We start from the raw sequence: 23,255 nt of genomic DNA, 5'->3' as shown, positions 1-23,255 counted from the left end.
TGCCTATTTCTCGTTGTTCGCTTTGTGTTGCCGCAGTATTCGCCACAATATGGTGGTTTCTGCTAGTAAAAATTTTACTTTCCAGCAGAGATTAGTGATAATTTGTGATACTTATCTGTTGAGAAACAGGGCTTATGTTAGCATTTTTAGGTTTTAGTTGCGACCTTTCAATTACTTCTCCTTTTTTCGAGCTCACACTCAACTGTATGCGTACGGAAAGCATTCGTATGACGGATGTGGCATATTACGCATTTAAAATTAGTTATTATTCTATAATTCTGAAAGATATTTTAATTCTCTATGATTTCATGTCTCAACTATAGCAAAAAGTTGAGTAATAACGAAGATATTGGTCAAAATAAAAAACTGGCGCTCACGCTCGCATTGAACTGTATATCAGGCTTAAAGCCGCTTTACTACACGGTGCATTCTTGGCTTTACTATACATTCTTTCCGATTCTGCTAATGACTTTAGGCCAACATAGTTGCCATAAATCCGTTTGAATAAAAGTATTGCCGCTTTATAAAATAAAAATTCACAATATTTGTGTCTTTTATTAATTTTGGAAAGTTTTCGGTAGTGATAATGCTCGATAGTTTTTCAAAAAATAAAAAAGACAAACATCGATAGTATGAATAGTGTCATTTATAGCTTGTCACTTCCACTTGAATCTACGATATCTGTCTTTTGGTGTGGCAAATTAAACGTCAATTGGATCTAGATAATTTCATCAGATTTTGCTCCATCCTTGATTTTCGATATTGATACCAAGTTAAAATGAAAATTAAACTAACAGCTAACATTAATAATCCACCGATAAGTAAGTGTTATGTATATTTAGCATATTGTGTCTTTGGTAATTTTACTCTTGAAGCCAAATCTGATTAGATTTCTATCTATATATGGCATTGCATTAGCTTTTCACATCTTGCAGAAATCGGACTAAAATTAGAATTTTGTAATTAAAGGTGGCTTGGCAACTGCTCATCTTATCAACGAAACCGTACCAATTGAAATAGTGTGGAGCAACGAGACTTCTTTGAAGTTCCCGGACAATCGACACCTTTTATGTCACTCAAACAATGATGTGCTGCGGGCACTGGCACGTGCTGCACCGGAATATCAACTATATGGAAAAACTGCCATCGAGAGAACACAAATTGACCACTGGTTATCATTTTCACTGACATGTGAAGACGACATCTCCTGGGCGTTTTCATTTCTCGACAAGTCAATTGCACCTGTAACTTATTTGGTAGCTAACAAATTAACTATAGCAGATTTTGCCCTATTTAACGAGATGCATGCACGTTATGAGTTCCTTTCAAAGAAAGGTATTCCACAGCATGTACAGCGATGGTATGATCTCATAAATGCGCAGCCATTTATCCAGAAAGTCTTGCAGACTTTGCCCGAAGAGGCTCGTACAGCAGCAAAACATGCTAAACGCAGCAATGGTGTTAAACTAAGCGATTGCGAAAATTCAGTTCTGCCTGGGTCAACGAAAACGAATGAGCGCAAACAAGAGGGTAAATTCATTGAATTACCTGGTGCAGAGATGGGAAAAGTTGTTGTGCGTTTTCCACCGGAAGCGTCTGGCTATCTGCATATTGGACACGCTAAAGCAGCATTATTAAACCAATACTATGCTTTGAACTTCAACGGAAAACTAATAATGCGATTCGACGATACAAATCCTGCTAAGGAAACGGTTGAGTTTGAAGAAGTCATTTTAGGAGATGTCGAACTATTGCAAATCAAACCGAATCTCTTTACTCATACGTCCAACTACTTTGATTTAATGTTGCAATATTGCGAGCAGATGATTACAGAGGGAAAAGCATATGTAGACGATACACCTGCGGAACAAATGAAACTTGAGCGGGAACAGCGAATTGAATCAATCAATCGTTCAAATGGTACGTTGCTTAATAATGTTATTATTGTGAGTTGTCTAGTAATGCCTTTAACAAACCATTTTTTGGCCATTTTTTTCGCAGATGTTGAAAAAAATCTATTACTGTGGCAGGAAATGAAAAATGGCACTGAAATTGGACAAAAATGCTGCGTTCGTGCAAAAATTGACATGTCTTCACCAAATGGTTGTATGCGGGATCCAACAATATATAGATGTAAGAACGAACCGCATCCACGCACGGGAACAAAATACAAGTAAATGCCAAATAAGATGGTTGAAAATTATATTCAAATATTTTTTTATATACAGAGTGTATCCGACTTACGATTTCGCATGTCCAATTGTCGATTCCATTGAAGGCGTTACGCACACATTGCGTACCATGGAATACCACGATCGTGATGACCAATTTTATTGGTTTATTGACGCGCTTAAACTTCGCAAACCGTACATCTGGGAATACAGCCGCCTTAATATGACAAATACTGTGTTGTCTAAGCGTAAGCTGACTTGGTTTGTCGAATCAGGATTAGTCGATGGATGGTAATAATGGTATACATTGTTTTTGATATTAACTAAACAAAATATTTATAGGGATGACCCACGTTTTCCGACAGTGCGAGGCATCATTCGCCGGGGAATGACTGTTGAAGGTTTACGAGAATTCATAATAGCTCAAGGATCTAGTAAATCAGTAGTCTTTATGAATTGGGATAAAATATGGGCATTCAATAAAAAAGTAATTGACCCAATTGCACCTCGGTACACGGCTCTCAATTATGAAAACCGTGTAGTCATAAATGTTGAGGGCGCAAAAAAAGAAACTGTTGAAGTGCCTGTGCATCCGAAAAACGAAAGTCTTGGAAAAAAAACTGTCACATTTGGTCCCCGCGTATACATTGATTATGAGGACGCTGTTACCTTGAAAGAAGGTGAAAATGCTACATTTATAAATTGGGGAAATTTGTTAATCAAAAAGGTGTACAGAGATAGCAATGAAAAAGTAACAAAGGTTGATGCCACTTTAAATTTGGACAATAAAGATTTCAAAAAAACATTAAAACTTACTTGGTTGGCTGAGGAAGACGACGAGTCTGCATATCCACCTACATACTGCGTTTACTTTGATAACATTATTAGTAAGGCGGTTTTGGGCAAAGATGAAGATTTCAAACAGCACATTGGTCACAAAACCAGAGTAAGTCCCAAATCCCACTTAAGATTTGTCTAAAATCTTTACAATAATTTAACAAATAACAGGAGGAATTGAAAATGCTGGGTGATCCTGAACTCAAAAAATGTAAAAAAGGTGATATCATTCAGCTTCAACGGCGTGGTTTCTTCAAAGTTGACGTCGCTTATGCTCCAGCCAGTCCTTTTTCAAATGCTATTACACCAGTAATTTTGTTCTCAATACCAGACGGTCACACCAAAGATATGCCTTCATCAGGATTGAAAATAAACGCTAACTCAAAAGACGTCCGCAAAAATGTGAGTATGACAATTAGGTCAAATCGCGAAATAGACAAATATTATCCGAAGGGTCCGTTATCAATTACTTTCTGCTTTATAGCAGAATTGGATTGCTGGAACTAAGAATACATACGGCCTTTTCGGGAATTTCATGTGAACAAAAGTGCTCAGAATTACAAATTTTCCCAGTTTGTTTTTGTTTTGCTTGTAAATTCTTGTGAACAACAATTTATTCACATGGAATTAGTGAAATGCCAATAGTTTGGGTTTCTTTAGTTTTTGCTTTTAGATTTCTTATAGACATTTTTTATCGAAACACGCTGAAAAAACAAAAATAACGTGCTGGCCGCTGTGGTGTAGCGGTTAGCAGTGCGCGCTACAACGACAGTCGGGTCTACGTAACCGGAACGACCCAGATAGATATATATCTGGCCAAGGACTGCCACCACTCCAGCAACACTCCCCAAAATCTCTTTGGGGAATTTGTATGCTGTTACAACAACAACAACAACCATTCAAGCCCGGTTCAACCCAAAATCCAAGAAATAAAATAACAAAAAAGCTTTTTCCTAATAGCGGTAGCCCATCGGCAGGCAATTGCAGACCTCCCGAGTGTACTTCTGTCATGAAAAACAGCTTGGCATAAAAATACAATAAAATAATTGTAATAATGTTGTATCTCGTAAACTTTAAACGGCTAAATAAATGTTTAGAGGATTTGGAACCGCAACCAACTATTTTTAGCAGTGTGAAAATTTACAATATGACTTTTATAGCACGTACCTTGCGAATCTTCTAAATATATTTTAGCCGTATAAAGTTTACTATAAACAACAATACGCCACCGACGGCTCCAATAGCTACTTGGATTTGCAGTTATGGATAAGCTCCTAATGTCTCGCTAGGACAAAAAAAAGTAAATACCCAGAGCTTATGCCCTTTATTTGCTCAGTTCCGCGCAATGGCAGAGAAGTTTTTGGACTAGATTAGGACGAACTACGTCTGCAGTAGTCTTTCCATGATCCATGGTTAATATCCCTTGATTTCACAATGGCCAGGGACCCAGATAATTTTTATGCGGAATGTATAACCATATATTTAAGAGTTCGGCGGCATTGAACAACTCTTGAAGTCAGTGATATTTTCCGGATTTTCAATGGCGCATGGTGCCAATTTTATCTACAATAATTTGAATGAAATAAGTTCGTTAAATTTAAAAATATATATCGCTCCTTTGCACTAATAACGCCAGATCTAAAAAACCAAAACAACGAGAAAAACGACTTTAAAGTATTGAATTTACGTATGGACCTTCCAGAGAAGACGACACAACAGTTATTAAAAAATGAGTTACATAGATTTTTAAATAATAATTCTTTAGAAATAGATTTTGATCGATTGATTTTTCTCTATTTTCTATTGTTTTTTATAAACATTGCCATAGTGCAACATTCTCTGATATAATATATATTTCATCAAGTTGTTAAGGCATTCCCTATTAAAGGTAATAATGCAAAAAATAATTTTCCCAAAAGAAAGTACAATTCGTGGACCTTAACACGGTGGTTGTTGTTGTAGCGGCTACTAAGCCCCGTTCGGGGCGGTTCATCCATCAACGTTGTCGTCAATTTCAGCTAGGGGGAGGCCCAGGAAGTGTGCTACTTCCACAGGTGCTGTCCATAGGGACAGGGGCGTTAGCTGAGTGGGGTTCTCAGGGCATGTCAAGAGGTGCGGGGAGTCATGTGGCGACTCTCCACATGCCGGGCATTGCTTGGGCACATCCTCGTTGTTTCTGCTCAAGTAGGAGTTGAGCCTGCTGCAATAGCAAGAGCGAAGTTGGGCTATTGTAGTGCGGGTCTCCCGAGGCAGACAAAGTTCTGTCCCGTCCACGTCCGGTGGTTGTGTGCCTAGAACGGCATTCACAAGGCGGGAGTCTACATAACTTGAGACTGATTCCCTGTGAATGCCGTTCAGGGCCTGTCGGTAGGTTGACGGGTCCAGAGGTTGTTTGATAATCCTCTGCACTTCGTCCGTCAGTTCGTAAAGATGCCTCCTGACGTGCCGTGGCACTTCTTCATAGAATTATAATTGCTTAGAAAATAAATGAGTACACAAAAAGCTTAATTAAAACTTTAGTAGTATATCAAATATTTAGAAAATGTCAATCAATTAGAGAAACTTCCAATGAAATAAATTTGTATTCATTATATCGTCACCTAAAATTCAAAATCACGTATCAAAGATCATCGTTTAAATCCAAAAAGTCATAACCATGGTGGAATAATAACAAGGTGTTGTCAGTAGCGACGTGTTTGTTGTAATTTTGACAAGATCGGCATGCTTATTTTCAGTGCTGCCGATCTTAATTTTTATAATGCTATTAGTTGGGAAATTGTATTTAAAATACTCCATTTTAGTAAAACATTTTGTCGCGATTTTTAAAGAACTTGGTGTTTTCAGAACGATATTAATATTTAAAATTGCTGGATTTGTATAATTTTTGTCCTCAAAATATAAAATATAAAAGATATCGTAGTTATCAATGGAAAACGACGTACACAAAAATCGTATGGAAAGGCGATTTTTTTATATTAAATATCTTTTGCTGCATTGTCATAATATCGAGCCAAATGGACTACTGATACACTAGAATAGAGCGGCAGCATGGTTAAATTACGACTTCGCTTATATTATCGATATTTATGTGTTTTAATCTATATGTCAGCCGCTGTGGCGTAGTGGTAAGCAGTGCGCGCTTCACTCCGCAGTACCTGGGTTCAAGCCCTGGTCAAAGCAACATCGCAAAAAATATGGAAAAAAGGTTTTTTCTTAACAGCGGTCGTCCCTCGGCAGGCAATGGCAAACCTCCGAGTGTATTACTGCCATGAAAAGCAGCTTCTCATAAAAATGCAATCGCCGTTCGGAGTCGGCGTAAAACTGTAGGTCCCTCCGCTTTGTGTGACAACATCAAGGCGCACACCACAAGTCGGGGGAGAAGCTCGGCCAAACACTAACATATGTGTAAGCGCCAATCTATTATTATTATTATTATTATTACTATTAATCTATTTAAAAATCATTTACAGTTTTATAGGAAATTGCCTTATTTTACGGCCTGTACTTTTTTTATAAGTTACAATATACATATGTCCAACCTGTGTGGAGCTGACGATACAAACATATATTCAGGCTTATAAGCCTGTAATTAAACATTTTTCTACATTTAACTTGAAATAGTATGCACGAACGGATTAAAAGTAGTACTTTTTCTACTACTTTAAAATGCGTGACCGGGTTTCTACTACTTTAAAAGACCCGCCGAAAAAGTGAGGTTAAGTTACTGACAAACCTTGTTATTAGGAGCGTTCCTTATCTCCCAGAAATAGTCAGAAAAAGTCCGAAGTAGTCAGATTTAGTCCAAAAAGCGTTCCTTAACTCGGAAATGACAGCAAAAATGAGAGAGCAACACTCGGCGAGAGTGACTCTCATCAGTCCGAAGTAGTCAGATTTAGTCAGAAGAATTTTTTCTGGCAAAATCCTGAAAAGTGTCAAACTCAACTGAATTTAAATTAACGGAAATTAAAGAATACGCAAAAAGTGAGAATAATCTAAAAAGTAAAAAAGTGAATTGAAATTGGAAGGAGGCAAAAAATAATTGATATAGTAAGTGTTTATTGATCTTGTGCTTGTGTGAAGGTGTTTTGTACATACATTTACATTCTTGTTTGACGATACCCACCATGCAAAACATGAGAAATAGGCAACAATCGTCAATGGCAACAAATTGGCGACTCACCGATTTATTGCTGTGGTGACAAATCGGCAACACCACTTCGTTCATGTCAATTTTGAATAAAAAAGTTCTCAAAAATTCGGAAACTTATGAATATGGCGTCAATAGCATTGGCCAAAAGCATCTAAATTATGCCCAAGGACAAGATTGAAAAAATAGGAAGTCTCACAGCGAGAAAATGAATTAATTCCGATTGTAAGTTGCAATTTGGTATACAAAAAAATAAATGAAGTATTAAGAAGAATAAAATTATTCCAAATATCGCCTGAAGCGATAAGAAAAGGACTCATTCAGGTAATAGGAAAACGACTCACCCAGGCGAGTTGCCTTCGGCGGACGTTTTAGAGCGACCGGTAATAGGAAATCGATTCAATGGCAATATTACCGGCAATAAATTTGTTTCCGAGGGCGACACGTTTTCTTATTGCCGGCAACACAAATTGTTTGGTGGGTAGCTTTGTTGTTGCCATTGTTTGGACTAAAAATTTGGGTTTTTGCATTCCTTTACTTTTCCTGTTATTCTCTTTTAGTGAGCGCATTTTGCTTACGCTCTGACATTTTGTCACTTTTCAGATTTTAGTCTAAAAAGATAAGGAATGAACCTATTATTACACCATGAGTCATAATTAATGCAAAATTCAAAATTCACTTTTTGACTTATATTACCTTGTTTATACCGACACATGAAGCGCTTTGACCCAGTTCGCTGTGATTCAAAACGGAAGCATAAACCACAATATACAGTAATCCAGATAGACAAAACAAAAAATGTAAATATGCTTATTTGACAATTTGTTTGAATGAATTGGTTGATATTTTTTCACAGTTGTCCTTTTCGTTAACCCAAATGAGATCCAATTTCAATATATCTTCGTATAGTGAAAAATATTTTCAAGTCACATAAAATAAAATAACGAGAAAAACAAAATTTCAAGCAAATCAGGCGTGAAGCGTAAGCGATTATGACCGGATGCAGCTAATACATAAGTCATACCATGTTGCAGAAAATGTAGGAACCTACAGAAACCTGGCAGAAATACACTCTTACAGGTCTGTTCTGCACGTTACCGAAGATTTTGTGACCGGAAAATTTTATTACCAAAAAATGTTACCACTTCTTGTTACTGCGATTCTAGGTACGTTGGTAATGCAGTGAAAATATTCAGCAACTCAGCTATGAAGATTTGCGGAAATTCCTGTATTGCATATTTCACGGGGCAATATTTTGTTACCAGCTTGTGAGATGGTAACCAAATTTACCGGTTACAAGTAAAGTTTAAAAATTGACAGACACTTTAATTACCGGTTATAAAATTTATGTTACCAGCGCAGAATATACCTGTTAGGCACAATTGATGTTGTTGGGATATATTCAAAATATGAGGTGACATGTTACTTTTAGTCCTTAAAAAATGGAAAATAATTTTAATATATCTACATATATTTTTCATATTTTCAAAATATCAAAAATATACGCCATTTATTTTTTTTTTATATCCGAGCGCACTTGTGCACAAGGGTATATTAACTTTGTTCACATAACGGTTTTTGTAACAGCCAAAACGAATCGAGATGGATATAGACAAATTTATACATAAATGATCAGAATGAAAAAAAGAAGTCGATTAAGCCATGTCTGTCCGCCCGTCTGTCCGTCCGTCCGTGTACACGATAACTCGAGTAAAAATTGAGATATCTCAACGAAATTCGGTATGTAGGTTTCCCTTTATCCAAGGTAGGTTGGTATGGGCGAAATCAGACTGTAACCCCGCCCACATCCCATAGAACGGTATTTTTGCGAAAAATGCAAAATCTGTGACATTTCAGTAAATGCTAAATGCAAATTGTTGAAAATTAGTATGTGGAGTAGAATTGTGGTGCAAAAAAGTATTATGAAATTTTTGGAAAATGGGCGTGACCCCGCCCACTTATGATGAAATGCTGTATCTCAGTAGCCGCTTCTCCAATCTGTACCAAACTCGGTATGAACCTTGAAATCGGGCAATAATAACGCCCACCTATCATATAACGGTAATATACAGAAACCCTAACACTGCGATAAATCAGTAGCTACTGAATCTAATTAACTCAAAATCGATAAATACAATAACCGCTTAGCAGCCAATTATATTATTATACATTTTTGGATAACAGGCGTGGCGCCGCCCCCTTATGACCACAAATGTGTATCTCGGTAACCGTTTTATCAATTTCTACCAAACTCAGTGCACTCAATACCCTAAGTACAGGGTGGCGCCGAATGAGCTACAGTGAAACCCGCTTAAGTACCCCCCCGCTTAAGTGCCTAACCCGCTTAAGTAACTAACATTTTTGGACACCATGAATTTTTTAATGTATTCTGAAGAAAATCCCTCTCTTTAGTACCTCCCCGCTTATGTACCCAACCCGTCTTAGTACCTCAATTTTTCATGCCCCATTTACAATTTTACTTATAATTTTCGCCTTTTAAGTGTTCTTTTAAAATTCCTTAAAATATTTATGTATTTTGAAATTCAGTAGCAGTGCCACACACCTTCGATAAAAAAATTCTAAAAAATCACCGGTAACTTTTAGTCACTTGAAACTTGCACATTATTGCACTAAAATTGAATGGGTTATAAAACTGTATACCCAAAAAACACTTCTGAGAAAAAAGTTTGAAATTATGATGATTTTTTTTTAAGTGTTCTACAAAATCTTAAGCTTTATATGGTTTATATGGTATTTGTTAGGGAATGAACTGCATTTTAGTTGATTGAAAAATCTTAAAAATTAATAAATAAACATAAGTGGCAAACAATTGCCAATTGCCAATTGTGAATTTGGTACAAAATGATATGTCCAACTTTGTACCCGCATTGAGGTACTTAAGCGGGTTCTTTTAAGTACCCAACCCGCCTAAGTACCTTAAAAAGCGTGAGGTACTTAAGCGGGTTTTACTGTATATGGTTTAAATGGTTTATAACTTTTTTATTTATGCGATTATTATAATTTTTTTGTTTTAATACAGTATATTATTGGGGCATTTTTTGCAATTAGCTTTGAAAAATTATATCCTGTACGTGATGTCCCTTTTATGCTCGGCACATACGTGCTCTTTTCAGCATATTTTCCATAACGTTTTGCAGAATTTCGGGTGTAATGGCCATGATTTCATTTCGAATGTTGGTTTGGAGTTGGAGAATGGTTCTTGGTTTGTTAACGTACGCTCTTTCTTTCAAATATCCCCAAAGAAAACTGTTAAACAGAATTCAAACCATAAAGCTCATTCGGCGCCACCCAGTATTATAACCAAAAATTTGAGGTTTTTTTGGCCGAAATTACGATTTTTTCAAGGTAAAATGACGATTTTTCAGTAAAAGCATTCGACAACGCTGCTGGCAGGTCATTTCCAGGCGTGGATCCTGTTGGCATAGAGTAAAAAAAAACTGTTATCAAGAATTCAAACCATATAGCTCATTCGGCGCCACCCAGTACAAGAAAGAAATTCGTTGAAAATTATTCAGATCGGACTAAAAGTACACCCACTTAAATTTAAGACATCCGAAAACTCCGATATTTCAATAACTGAAGACCCTAATTTACGCCAAATTAATAGTTAGTCTCCGTGGCACCGCCCACTTTATAAGCTCGGTTTCGCCCGAACTTATACTTCTTTACTCGTCTTTATTTAGAATATATGTAATAAATACCATTAAAAAATAAAAAATATGTTAATAGGTCGCCCTTCTCTAGAGTTCCGGAAATGAATAACGTCCACCTTGAAATGAAACTTTTTAACGTAGATTTTTAATCTGATTCCGAATATCATAATGGTTTCTCTGGGTCAGACCTAGTTCCTGAGATATCGGTGAAAATATGAAAAAACCCATAGTTGCGACACATTACATCACATATCGATGGCTGAGTGGAAGATCGACCTATCTCGGCAGCCAGTTCGAAAACGCTCTATCTCAAAAAACTTTTCAAGAACGCCCTATTTCAGAACTCGTTTCAAAATCGCCCTATCTCAGCTGCCGATTCAAAAACGCCCTATATCAGCATATTTTCAATACATTTTGAAGTCAGATAGGGCGTTTTTGAACCGAATTTTGAGATAGGGTGTTTTTCAATTAAATTCTGAAATAGGGCGCTCTTGAAAAGTTTTTTGAGATAGAGCGTTTTCGAACTGGCTGCCGAGATAGGTCGATCTTCCACTCAGCCATCGATATGTGCATCGAAAAGTTGTATTTGTCATCCCATCGGTTTTATATCTGAGAGAGATTTGTAAAGGAGACTCCAATAAAAGTTGTTTGTCTTTATAGTTATAAATCACACAAGTGGTTTGGTCACTATAGAAAAAAAACATAGAGAAAATGTAAAAAAAATCATTATTTTTTATAAAGTTTCAGATACTACCGCCTTGAAATCAGAAAAAGTGTTCGGACGAAACAACCTATGCTAAAGAGCATTGGATGTATTTTCGATTTTATACTTTTGATTTTCTACATTGCGGAAAATTCAAAAATCAAAAACTACCATAATTTTTAAGAAACAGCTTAAAAGGGGCGAGATTTGAGATTTTATCAATTTCATGACATCCACCAAAATATTTTGGCTAAACTCACAGTAAATCGTGAGTTGGACCGCGTTGAAAATGTATCTGAAAATTGTTATTTTTTACAGAAGAAAATTTAAATTTCAAAGTTTTCCGTCCATCGCTAGTGGAAAAAGTTTAAATCTACTTAAAAACTGTATGTTTAAAATAATGATATTTTAAATGCAATTTTACGAAAATTTCGTAACCCAGTTGCCGCGAAAATTGAAATAACTCAGCTTATTAACAACACATATTTGTTATCAATTAATTTTTTGGTGAACTAATCCATTCACATGCCATAAGGTGGAATTGTATCAATGCTTAAAATATTAAAAAAAAAAATTAATTAAATAAGTGCATTCTGATTTAGTACGGAAAACTTGACGAAGACATTTCAGGGATTTCGGACAAAAATACGTGAAACAAACCTAGCGAAATACAAAAAAGTAGTTAAAGATAGCCACATTCTTCACTATTTCCAATCACGCCGAAATCGCCCAATATTATTTGTTTTTAAATTTGTTCAGCAGCATAACATCTTTCACCCTGTTCATCTCTCTTGCACGGTGCACGGTTTGCAAAGCTGTCCCATAGGAAACCCGGCTTAAAAGCTCCGAGAACAAAACATTTTAATGATTTCTCGGTAGTAGGTAGGTATTATAATAAAGTTCACTCAAAATCGGTACGCATGAAACGGGTTATATCTTTTTAATAGGTTTTCATGTTAAAATAAAGGGAAAACATTCCGTTATGGATACATGTTAGCGAAAGTTTCATATTTTGCTTGGATAAATAAATAAGAGACAATTTCTTTGATAATGATAAAATTTTTCTGAACAGCCGTTCTAGAGACTTGTGTAGTCAACTTGCTCTACTAAACTATCTTTAGTTTATGTTTTTCCACAGCTCGCATATCTCTACTAATTCTGTATGGATGGTTAGAATACTTGTGGTGTAGTGGTAAGCTGAGCGCGCTAAAATTCCGCTGGGTCTGGATTCCGAGCAACATAAAAAAAAACACAAAAAAAAAGTTTGTTCTAATATCGGTCGCCTCTTGGCAGGCAATGGCAAACCTCCGAGTGTATTTCTGGCATGAAAACATCTTCTCATAAAAATATAATCGCCGTTCGGAGTCGGCGTGAAACTTTAGGTCCCTCCACTTTGTGTGACAACATCAAGGCGCACGCCACTCTTATTTATCCAAATTTTGAGGTAATAATACAAAATTTTCAGTTTAAATGTTAATTTTTGTCGTAGTCGTTTTTTCAAATGTATGGCTTTCTATTATAAAATTACATAACGCTGTTTGCAAGTGGACTACTCATATGGGTTTTGCCTAAATATCCCAGAATTTTATTTAAAATGAGAACTGTTAACTTTGAGGTGGCATAAAATGAAAAAAATACCAATAATTTTTTTTGGTATAATACGTGTCTTCTTATTTTTCATAACCTATCAGAAACATACTATGAGACCTCAGGGATTGAACATTTTTTTCCATTTTGTTGCACTGTGTCATCTTTCCAAACGAACTTCGCGCCTCATTAGTACACCGTAAACGATCGGCTTTCTTTCTTATATTTATTAAAAGCTCTTGCTCAAGCTTTTATGCTTTTATTGCCATAGCTTAGGCTAACAACTATTCCCCAGTTCAGGTTAGTTTTAAAATTTGCTTCGTAAATAGTATAGTAAAAAAGTGACGCGGAAGAAAAAGCAAAGGAGAACGAATAACCAACTGATCGTTGTTTTTGTAGCAAACCAGTTGGTGGATATACGCAATGACATGCTGACGTTGACTTAGCACAATACATTGCTTGGATTTGTATCTACGTGTACATATTCATATACATACATACATATGTACAGAGATACAGTATTGGCCAATACAATAGCACCCCCATTTCAAAGTCATATTGTTTGCCACTCATGTTTATTTATTTATTTTTAAGAATTTTCAATTAAAATACAGTTCATTCTCTCACAAATCTCACATAAACTCAAGTTTAAAACTTTTTAAAAGACCGCAAAAAAGTGCAACAAATTTTCACCCAAATATCAAACTTTTTTCTCAGAAGCGGTAGAATTTTTTTGAATACACAGTTTTATAGCCCATTCAATTTTAGTCTAATAATGTGCAAGTTCCAAGTGGCTAAAAATTACCGTTGATTTTTTAGAATTTTTTTCGCCGAGGATGTTGCGGGTTTCTGCCATATAAAAATAAATTGTGTTTAGTCGTTATATGGAAGCAAATGAGACAAACAAAATTCTAAAAAAATCAACGGTAATCTTTAGCGACTTGAAACTTGCACATTATTGGACTAAAATTGAATGCGCTATAAAACTGTGTACCGAAAAAAATTCTAGAGCTTCTAAGAAAGAAGTTTGAAATTTAAGGGAAAGTTTGTTGCGCTTTTTTGCGGTCTTTTAAAAAGTTTAAAACATGGGTTTATATGGGTTTTGTTAGAGAATGAACTGTATTTTAATTGAAAATTCTTAAAAACAAATAACTAAACATAAGTGGCAAACAATATCGCTTTGAAAGGGGGGTGCTATAGATATATCCAATACTGTATATTTCTTGCGTACATACTTGGGAAATAATTTTGGATTTATTTTTGTTATATTTACAGAACGATGTTTTATCTGCAGTCCGGACCGACGACGCCTCTACATTAGATCAACAGATTATAAAGCAAGGTGAAAAAGTACGCGATCTTAAAGCCAAGAAAGTTTCCAAAGATAAAATCGATCCGGAAATACAAAAGCTTTTAGCTCTTAAAGCTGATTACAAAGTAGCTACAGGCACAGAATGGAAACCAGGTCAAACAGCGGCTGTAAACATTGCTAATACAGGTTGTACTGTTGAGAAATCAGTCAGTGAAGATATTGTCAAGCTAGGAAATCTGATACGTGATTTAAAAGCGAAGAAGGCGTCAAAGGCTGAAATAGACACTCAAGTTAAGGTGCTTCTTGATTTAAAGGCCAAATTCAAAGCATTAACTGGTAACGAGTGGAAGCCAGTTAATGTAGTTTCACCTTCTGCTCCACAATCAAAAGACAGTTCAGGTGTTGAGGAAGTACTCAAAAAAATTAATACACAAGGCGATAAAGTGCGCCAACTTAAATCACAAAAAGCTGACAAAGTGGTGGTTGAAGCGGAAGTAAAAACGCTACTAGCTCTTAAAACCGAATATAAAGAACTTACAGGCAGCGATTGGAAGCCAGGTGTTGTAGCACCAGCGACTATTAAGAAGGAGAAGTCTCCAGATCCACCATCAACTGCTGCAGTTAGAGATTTGCTAACGAAAATCAATGCTCAAGGGGATAAAGTGCGCAGTTTAAAGAACACTAAAGCGGAAAAAAATGTAATAGAAGATGAAGTCAAGCTGTTATTAGCACTCAAAACAGACTATAAGAGTCTTACAGGACAAGATTGGAAACCTGGGACAGCGCTTCCTCTTACAGCAGCTGATGGTCCCGTTAAAATTGACTTAACGCGCGACGAAAGCCCAGACGCCAATGCACTTCTAATACGAATTCAAGTTCAGGGCGAAAAGATACGAAAATTAAAATCCGAAAAATATCCAAAGCAAACGATTGACGCCGAAGTGCAGTCGTTATTGGCACTAAAGGCGGCTTATAAGCAAGAAACCGGTACAGATTGGACACCCAACACCAAAGTTCAACCTAACGCAATTTCTGTCACCCAAAAATCTCCAGTAACTATGTCTTCTTCACCAGAAAAAGAGCTACTCACAAAGGAGATCAATGAACAGGGAGATAAAGTACGTGCCGCCAAATCTAATAACCTTCCTAAGGAGAAGATTGATGCTGAAGTGAAAAAATTGCTGGCGCTCAAAGCGAAATACAAAGAAGTTACTGGAACTGACTTCCCAACCGCTGGCGGACGTGGCAGTAGCAGCTCCTCAAAGAAAGGAAGTGAAAAAAAGGCTCCAGCTACAAAGAAGGAAACAACAACATCAAAAGAAGAGACTGTTGCGAATGTGGCGGGGCTTAAAAAGCAAACCCGTTTGGGACTTGAAGCTACGAAAGAGGAGAATCTTCCCGACTGGTACTCACAAGTATGTAATGCTTTGTTTTTTTATATGTATACGATAGTAAAGCAGCCGACGGTTAACCGCTGTCTATTCTGTTCGCTATGCCAAAAACTTGTACAAATTGGTACCAATTGTTACTAAATCGCGTTCGTTCGGAGTAAAAACTTGAAAAACTGAAATTTTGACATTTCATTTAGAGGGAAAGCTGGAAATTCGTGGTGGCAAAATATTTGGCAGCAAGAATTTGCAAGCAAGATTGTGGCCCAAGGTTGTATTTTTGTCACCAATAATTTGAATCAACAAGTTCGTTAAATTTAAAAATATACAATCTTGCCGCGGTTTGGTATTGAAAGAAGTATGTAAATTTTGTTGTCGACGCCACTGTCGATGTAGGAAATTCGACAGTGATTACAACAAAGAAATTCAAACGTATGTTGAAGAAGTCCGAATAAGAAGAAATATACAGGTCGTAGAGCTGGCCGAGTAATTGGCGAAACTGTTTTCAAAATTTTTCTAACACCCTCAATTTCTTAACTTATTCTTAAAAAACCATTTTCGCATGACTTCCGGCACCAAAAAGTTTTTAGATCGGTTATTTTTGAACCAATTTTGAGTTTGAGGAAATATAAAGTTTGGTAAGTGCATTCTAATTATATGAAAAATTTGTGGAATCAATATAAAATTTGCACCAATTTTTATTATTTTTCCCACTTCCACAACATTTTTTGCCAAAATTTTAAAAGAAAGTAGTCTTTTTTAGTCATTACGTTTAAAAGAATGTTTAATTCCGAGTAAAACTAGGTACCATTCATTAAAATCAATAAACAGATTATAAAGTGATGACGTTTTTTTAAAGAGAAAAATTCAAATTCAATTTTTCTGTAAAATTACATCGAAGTGATTTTGGAAAAATCTTGAAAAAATTCATAACATCCGAAATTGTTTATTGATTTTTTAAATGGTACCTAGTTTTACTCGGAATTGAACATTCTTTTCGAAGTAATGACTGAAAGAGACTACTTCATTTTAAAATGTTGGAAAAAAATAATGTCGAAGTAGGAAAAATAATAAAAAGTTGTGTTAACTTGAGACTTATTTCAAAAATTTTCCACACATTTACAATGTACTCACAAAGCTTATTATTTCTTTAAATATTAGAAATATTCTTCTTTCCAAAGCCATATAAAAACTTTAAATTGGGTAAATAATAACAGAGCTAAAAATGGTTTAGTGCGGGAAGTCATGTGAAGTTGGTTTTTTAAAAATAAGGTGAGAATTTGAGGGTGTTACACAAATTTAATACGCAGTTTCGTGAATTACGCGACCAGCCCTACTACCATGAAATATAAACATATTTTTGTATGTACGATATCTTAACACTTACATATTGCTTTGCAAAAACATTAAATTAGAAAGCTTGTTTGATTTTAAAAACGTTCTACGCCAATATTTTGCCTGCCCCTAACAAAAAAAATCGTTTGCAAAGAACTGAAGCAGCAACGATGCAAAAGCGTTTTAAAGCGTATCTGTAAAGATCGGTTTTTACGTCACACGTTTGTGCCAAGAATATTTGGATCGCAATCCAAAATAAGAAATAGTAGCACTGACAAATTTAGTTCAATGAAAAGACCGAACTAGTGCACTAGTTTATTGAAATGAGCTAGTTCTTTAGTTCATTTAGTTCAAGAACTACCCAAGTATTTTTGCGTAGAATTTCTTCCTGCGTAGGCGGCCCACAGTGTGGAAATTGAAATTTTTTCGCGACAAAATCTAATACCCTAGAACCAGAATAGGTAACCAAGTAACGGTAGCGGTATTTTAAAGAATTTGAGACGCAGAATTCAGAAAAAATAATCTCTTTGACCTTTAAAACATTGCACTGAAGGAAACTTTATAACCCTGGAAATAGGCTTATTGACTCAAAAAAAAAAATGGTTACAACCTTTTGAAAAGTTCATTCCACATTTTTTTCAGTTAAAAAACAAGCCCGCCGACCGTCCCTTTAACCATAGCCCATATAGAAAAGCCAACCCAATTAATCTTCAAACTGAATATAAGGATTATTATAACGAAGAGAAAAAACGAACAATCGACAAAGCGGATCACGGTTGCATTTTAATATCGAGAAACATTTCCAGAAATTTATTCCCTGTGTGAACCGGCCAAAAGTCTTCAGAGATTTCGCCTTTCGGAAAATAAAAACCTCTTTCGAAAGATACTTTACATGCAAGGTGACTCCTCATGGAACTGCTTTCTGATATTTCGCATTTTGACAGCGTTTACGAAATATATTAGTTCTGTTCGCTATGCAAAAGCCAGTAACAAAATTTAGAGAATAAGGTATCTTACTCTCCCAAAGGGAGAAACTTGCTAAATTTTGCGTGGGCAGGAACTAGCAAACATTTGCAAGCTCCAGTGCCAGCTGGCGTCCACGGTTTCACTACGAACATAATATTTTTTTTTTAATTATTTCAAGTGGAAAACAAAACAGGACTTTCTTTCAGGATTTTTTTTTTTTCTGACTTTCTTCAACATACGCTTTAATTACTTCGCGGAAGTCACTATCGGATTTCCTGTATCAACAGTGGCGTGGACTGCGTGCCGATTACGAATACAGCTTTTTAAGCCGAGTACCTTTCAAATCTATGGAATTAATTAAATTAATTGAATAAACAAATATTTATATATGTAGCTACTTCTTTCATTAGTAAATCGCAACAAGATTGTTCATTTTTAAATTTAACGAATTTGTTGATTCAAATTATTGTTGACAAAAATGCAACAGTGTGCCACAATCCTGCTTGCAAATTCTTGCTAGCAAAAATTTTCTCAGCACGAATTTGCAACTTCCCCTCCAAATGAAATGTCAAAGTTGTGCACTCTCCTTGCAAGTTTTACCGGTTTTTTTGCCAAACGAACACGATTTGGTAACAATTGGTACCAATTTGTACAAGCTTTTTGCATAGCGAACACTCTTATTGCATTGCCACGTCAGACACGCTCTATACGTACTATGAGCAAATTGAAAGCAATTTTTTTAACTTGTTGAACGCAAAGTCTCATTTGTTTTGTTTTACTTGGACTCTACAAGCAGGGTTGCCACTGACGAAAAAAATACTTGCCATCCACTTGAAAAAAAAAAAACCAAATCTGGAAAATATCTACCAATAACGATTTTTTAGTTAATTTAATAAAAACTACAGTTTTGTAATTTTTTAGTTGTTTCAATAAAAATTAAAATTGTTTTTAAGGAACTTTTACAAAAAGCGAAAGTGATGAAACTACAGGCAACAACGAAACTTCATCATTTGAAAAAAAATTAACTGGAGTTTTTATAGACAAATACAGTGACTCAAAAAACGCTTGGTGATTTTTTTATATTCACAATGTTTTTCATGTAAAAATCAAGAATTCAAGCTAAATACAACATTTAGAAAAATTCAAAAAAATGCAGGAGGAGCATAATTCCTTTTAAACTTGCTTAAATATTCTTTACCATACGTATGACCTGTCATGAAACGATTAATCAATTTGATGTCATAAACATTTAAAACGCATTTTTTATCGCTAACCCATGATGGCTTTTTAATGCCTTCAATGTTATCCGCAAAAAATCTCCCTTTCGTAGTACTTAGCACAGTGAACTCATTTTCTCATTCCAACCAAATTTGCTTACGGATTTTGAATAAAACTTCCCCCAATGTTAATTTCATCTTTACAATCGACTCATTTCCAACAGCGGCCTTAGCATGGAAATCGGCTTTTTCATTTAGACCAATGCCTACATGACTGGGCACCCACATAACCCTGGCACATTCACAAACTGAATTTGCAATCCTGCTGTGAATTGCAGCCACAATGAAATTAGATATCATACTCTTATCTAGTAGTTTAATAGAAGCCATACTGCTGATGTTATTGGCACCGTCTGAGGGAATCATTGAGGATACCTTGCATTTTTTTGTTAAAACCAACAGGAGCATCAGCGTAGGTTGTATTAGAATTTTCAGCTTTGCTTCTCACTTATGACTTGTAAAAATTTATCGCCACTTTAGGCTCCAAACCCCCCTTAATTGTTGTTAACTTTTTAGCTAGATTAATACTTGACGACGCAGTGCTCTTGACATTGACATGTTCCTTAATGGAACCGTTTGCACTTATGACTCTACCAAGCCACTTCAACCATCTAACCTGTAGGATATCCCTGCGACTACACCTAAGATTGAGCTCATTGTTTGCAAAATAGGTCGAACACATATATTTAATTTTGTCCACGTTAATCCGCAAATTTAGTCCCTCAGACTACCTTCCAATCCATGGACAGCATCTTTCATACGATCAAATTGCATGTCCCAGATTCTAATTTTTAACTTAGTGCGAACATTTCTGTGATGACTTCAGAAAGCGGCTGATTAACCAACATCGTGCTTTCTTTCTCGTAAGCCTGCTGCATTTTACGAGTTGGTTTAGCATTATATGAGCCTACAGCCTATTTGACTCTGGCTGGCGAAAAGGTGCTACTTTGTCTAAATATTCAGTTTGCGATTTCCATAATCTATGATTAATTTCTTATACTCTTTTCCTTTGATACGGCTTTATTATATTTTCCTTTAATAGGACTTTCGGCTACAGAAGTAGATGCAGAAGCTTCTAAAGATTCACCCCTCGCCCTTCCTTACCTCACATCACTCAATTCTTCTGTTTTCACTCAATTGCTTCCGTACACCCATCCTGAGTATTGAGAAGTCGCGAGTGGTTTCTGGTTTCGGCCTCACGACTGTTACTGTTGCGGATATCCATTACGGCGTCGTTGAGGTTATTTGCCCTGTCTTCTAACTCCAATCACAGAAATACATAAGTTACTTTGTTTATAAAGTTAACTTTTAGAATACATCAAACATTTTATTTCGCTCCTCATTTTTTAGGTCATTACAAAAGGGGAATTAATCGAATACTACGATGTCTCTGGTTGTTATATACTACGTCATTGGTCATTTGCAATTTGGAAGTTTATAAAATCGTGGTTCGATGCTGAGATCACCAAAATGGGTGTGAAAGAGTGTTATTTTCCTATTTTCGTTTCGCGAGCGGCACTCGAAAGGGAGAAGACTCATATCGACGATTTTGCGCCAGAAGTCGCATGGGTGACGAAATCCGGCGACTCTGACTTAGCTGAACCAATTGCTGTGCGACCTACCTCCGAAACCGTTATGTATCCGGCTTACGCAAAATGGATTCAATCCTACCGCGACTTGCCTCTTCGCCTAAACCAATGGAACAACGTTGTGGTAAGATTATTCTAGTATTAATACAATTTTTTATTTTTTTTTGTTATAATCTATATAGTATAAATTATTTATATTTTTGCGACTCAAATTGAACGTTATTTTCAGATTTTAATTGCGAGATTATAAAGGATTTTAAGCGATCACAAGAGCGTAATACTATGTTCACGTTGAAAAATTAACTCGAGTTTAACGTTTTGAGTTTATGAACAACTGTCAAGTGTTCTCATTTTGGTGTTTAACAAACTTAGAATTTAATTTGACATTTGATTGTTTACTTTTTCTTATTCACATTTAGCCTTTTCCCGTACTCCAGTGGCCGTGGTGTAGAATACCTACCGTTTAGCCAAAAAATAAAAAATAAAAATTGTGACTCGATAGAAATTTTCATGCTGATTTCAACCATACCAAGATTATTTGCCAAAAATAAAAACCAAATCCAATAAAAGGGTTGAAGTTAAAATTTTCTATTTTACAACGCTTTTATCAACTTGCAATGTTGTGTGTCCAGCAGAGTTGTGAAAAATGCATTAATTTTTTAATGCTTTAATCGTATTTAAAGCAATAATGTTAATGTAAAAAATTAATGCATTAATTTATGAAATTTAATGCAAATGAATATTTTATGCATTAATTCTGAAAAATGTAATGCTAATGAATTTTTTTTTCATTAAATTATCCAAGCTAATGCTAATGAAAAAATTTTAATGCACTAAAATGCTTAATACTTTTGCTCGTTTGCATTATTAAAAACCATTAAATTTTTTTTTCTAGTAAAATATAAATATCCTATTTTGGAAGGACTTGGAATAATTACTAATAGTTTTTTCAGCTTCATTATATTATGTGTATTTGTAGAAAGATTCTTCTAAACATTGTTAGATGTTTTATGAAAATGAAAGCCAATGTGCATGCAACGCAGATTGCTTTTATAGATTTTTATGTTGATTGTTGATGCATACCGATTACATATATTAAGTATAAGCCAAAAACGGACAGATAGCCAGTTTAGCAGCGCATGTACACGACTGAGCACCTACTCTGATCTAAATCAATCAATAACCCGTTTTTTAGTTCCCTTTGACAATGTGATTTTACGTATTTAACGACAAAGGCCATCGAACTTGACATAGTGAAAACCAGCCTTAACGTCCGTCACTATCTTTTTTGACCTTAAAATTCTACCCTCAACGTCAGCAAAGAGTTTTTACTTTCAAAATAAAATTAGAATGGGTTTTTAATGCTTGTTATAATTTTAGTGCAATAAATTATTGCAATAGCATTCATTTAAACATTTTAATGTTAATACAAAAAAAAATCATTAGCATTATTTCTTCGGAATTAATGCATTGAAATTTTCATTTACATTAAATATCAAAAATTAATGCATTAATCTTTTTCATTTACATTAAAATGCTATGCTTTAAAAAATGTAATGCATTTTTCACAACTCTGGTGTCCAGACAGCTAAAAACCTTTGCTTTGCAAACTTTGCTTTGCAAAGTTCCTATAAAAAGAGTCTAGACATAAACTTCGTCGGTTGAAAGGTAGATGTCGCCTTATGCACTACGTACGCTACAGCGGAAATGGACGACACGGCATTTCTTTAAATGAAATTAATTGGTGCTCGTATGTATGTACATTAGACTGCATCACTCCCCATACAAAAAAAAATCGGCACTGTTTTTCCATTGGAATTTTAGAATCTATTATATTTTAAGACCTCCACCTATATATTTCGGAAAAATATTAGGATTTAAGCGAGCTGGACCGATTTGAAAACACCTCCAAAAATTGAGTTTTTTATGAATAAAAATAGTTTCTTAAAGATGTTTTTTGAAAAAAATGCTCTCCAATGACAAAACGGTTTAAGCTTCAAAAATTACATTACATTACATAAAAATATTAAAAAAAAAATATTTCAACGGCATAAGAAACACTTGAATAACTGAACCTAAACTCTTCCGATTTAGACTTGTGAGGTAAAAGTATTTTCTCACTCTTTTTATTTCTTTGCTAATAAGCTCATTCAAAGGATGAAAGATAAAGGTAGGATGAACGAACATCATTCAAAGTTTAATTAAGATGTGTTGGTATTTGAAAAAAAAAATGGGACACAAATGACTTTTTTTGCACATAAATAAAAAT

At 35.3% G+C, this 23,255-nt stretch overlaps 1 protein-coding gene across 1 annotated transcript; it reads left to right on the top strand.

Moving 5' to 3' along the window:
* The first annotated feature begins 667 nt into the window (after nt 1-667).
* LOC118736758 (bifunctional glutamate/proline--tRNA ligase-like) lies at nt 668-21,142 on the top strand. Its single transcript, XM_036466775.1, has 8 exons — nt 668-821; nt 970-1,920; nt 2,002-2,173; nt 2,229-2,462; nt 2,514-3,117; nt 3,180-3,410; nt 14,395-15,846; nt 20,748-21,142. The coding sequence occupies exons 1-8, from the start codon at nt 779-781 to the stop codon at nt 21,123-21,125; spliced, it is 4,065 nt and encodes a 1,354-aa protein (XP_036322668.1). The 5' UTR covers nt 668-778; the 3' UTR covers nt 21,126-21,142.
* The last annotated feature ends 2,113 nt before the right edge of the window (nt 21,143-23,255 follow it).

Source organism: Rhagoletis pomonella, unplaced genomic scaffold (genome assembly GCF_013731165.1).
Source record: "Rhagoletis pomonella isolate Grant_MI unplaced genomic scaffold, Rhpom_1.0 Rhpom_scaffold_00004, whole genome shotgun sequence".
In the NCBI taxonomy this organism is placed as follows: Eukaryota; Metazoa; Arthropoda; class Insecta; order Diptera; family Tephritidae; genus Rhagoletis; species Rhagoletis pomonella.
Note: the sequence above shows the minus strand (reverse complement) of the source record. Positions and strands in the feature narration are given on the sequence as shown.

Coding starts and splice junctions, on each gene's coding strand:
- LOC118736758 (XM_036466775.1), top strand. CDS start 779: ATGAAAATTAAACTAACAGCTAACATTAATAATCCACCGATAA. Junction 2,463..2,513: donor TCAGGATTAGTCGATGGATG/GTAATAATGGTA, acceptor AAATATTTATAG/GGATGACCCACGTTTTCCGA. Junction 3,118..3,179: donor ACATTGGTCACAAAACCAGA/GTAAGTCCCAAA, acceptor AACAAATAACAG/GAGGAATTGAAAATGCTGGG.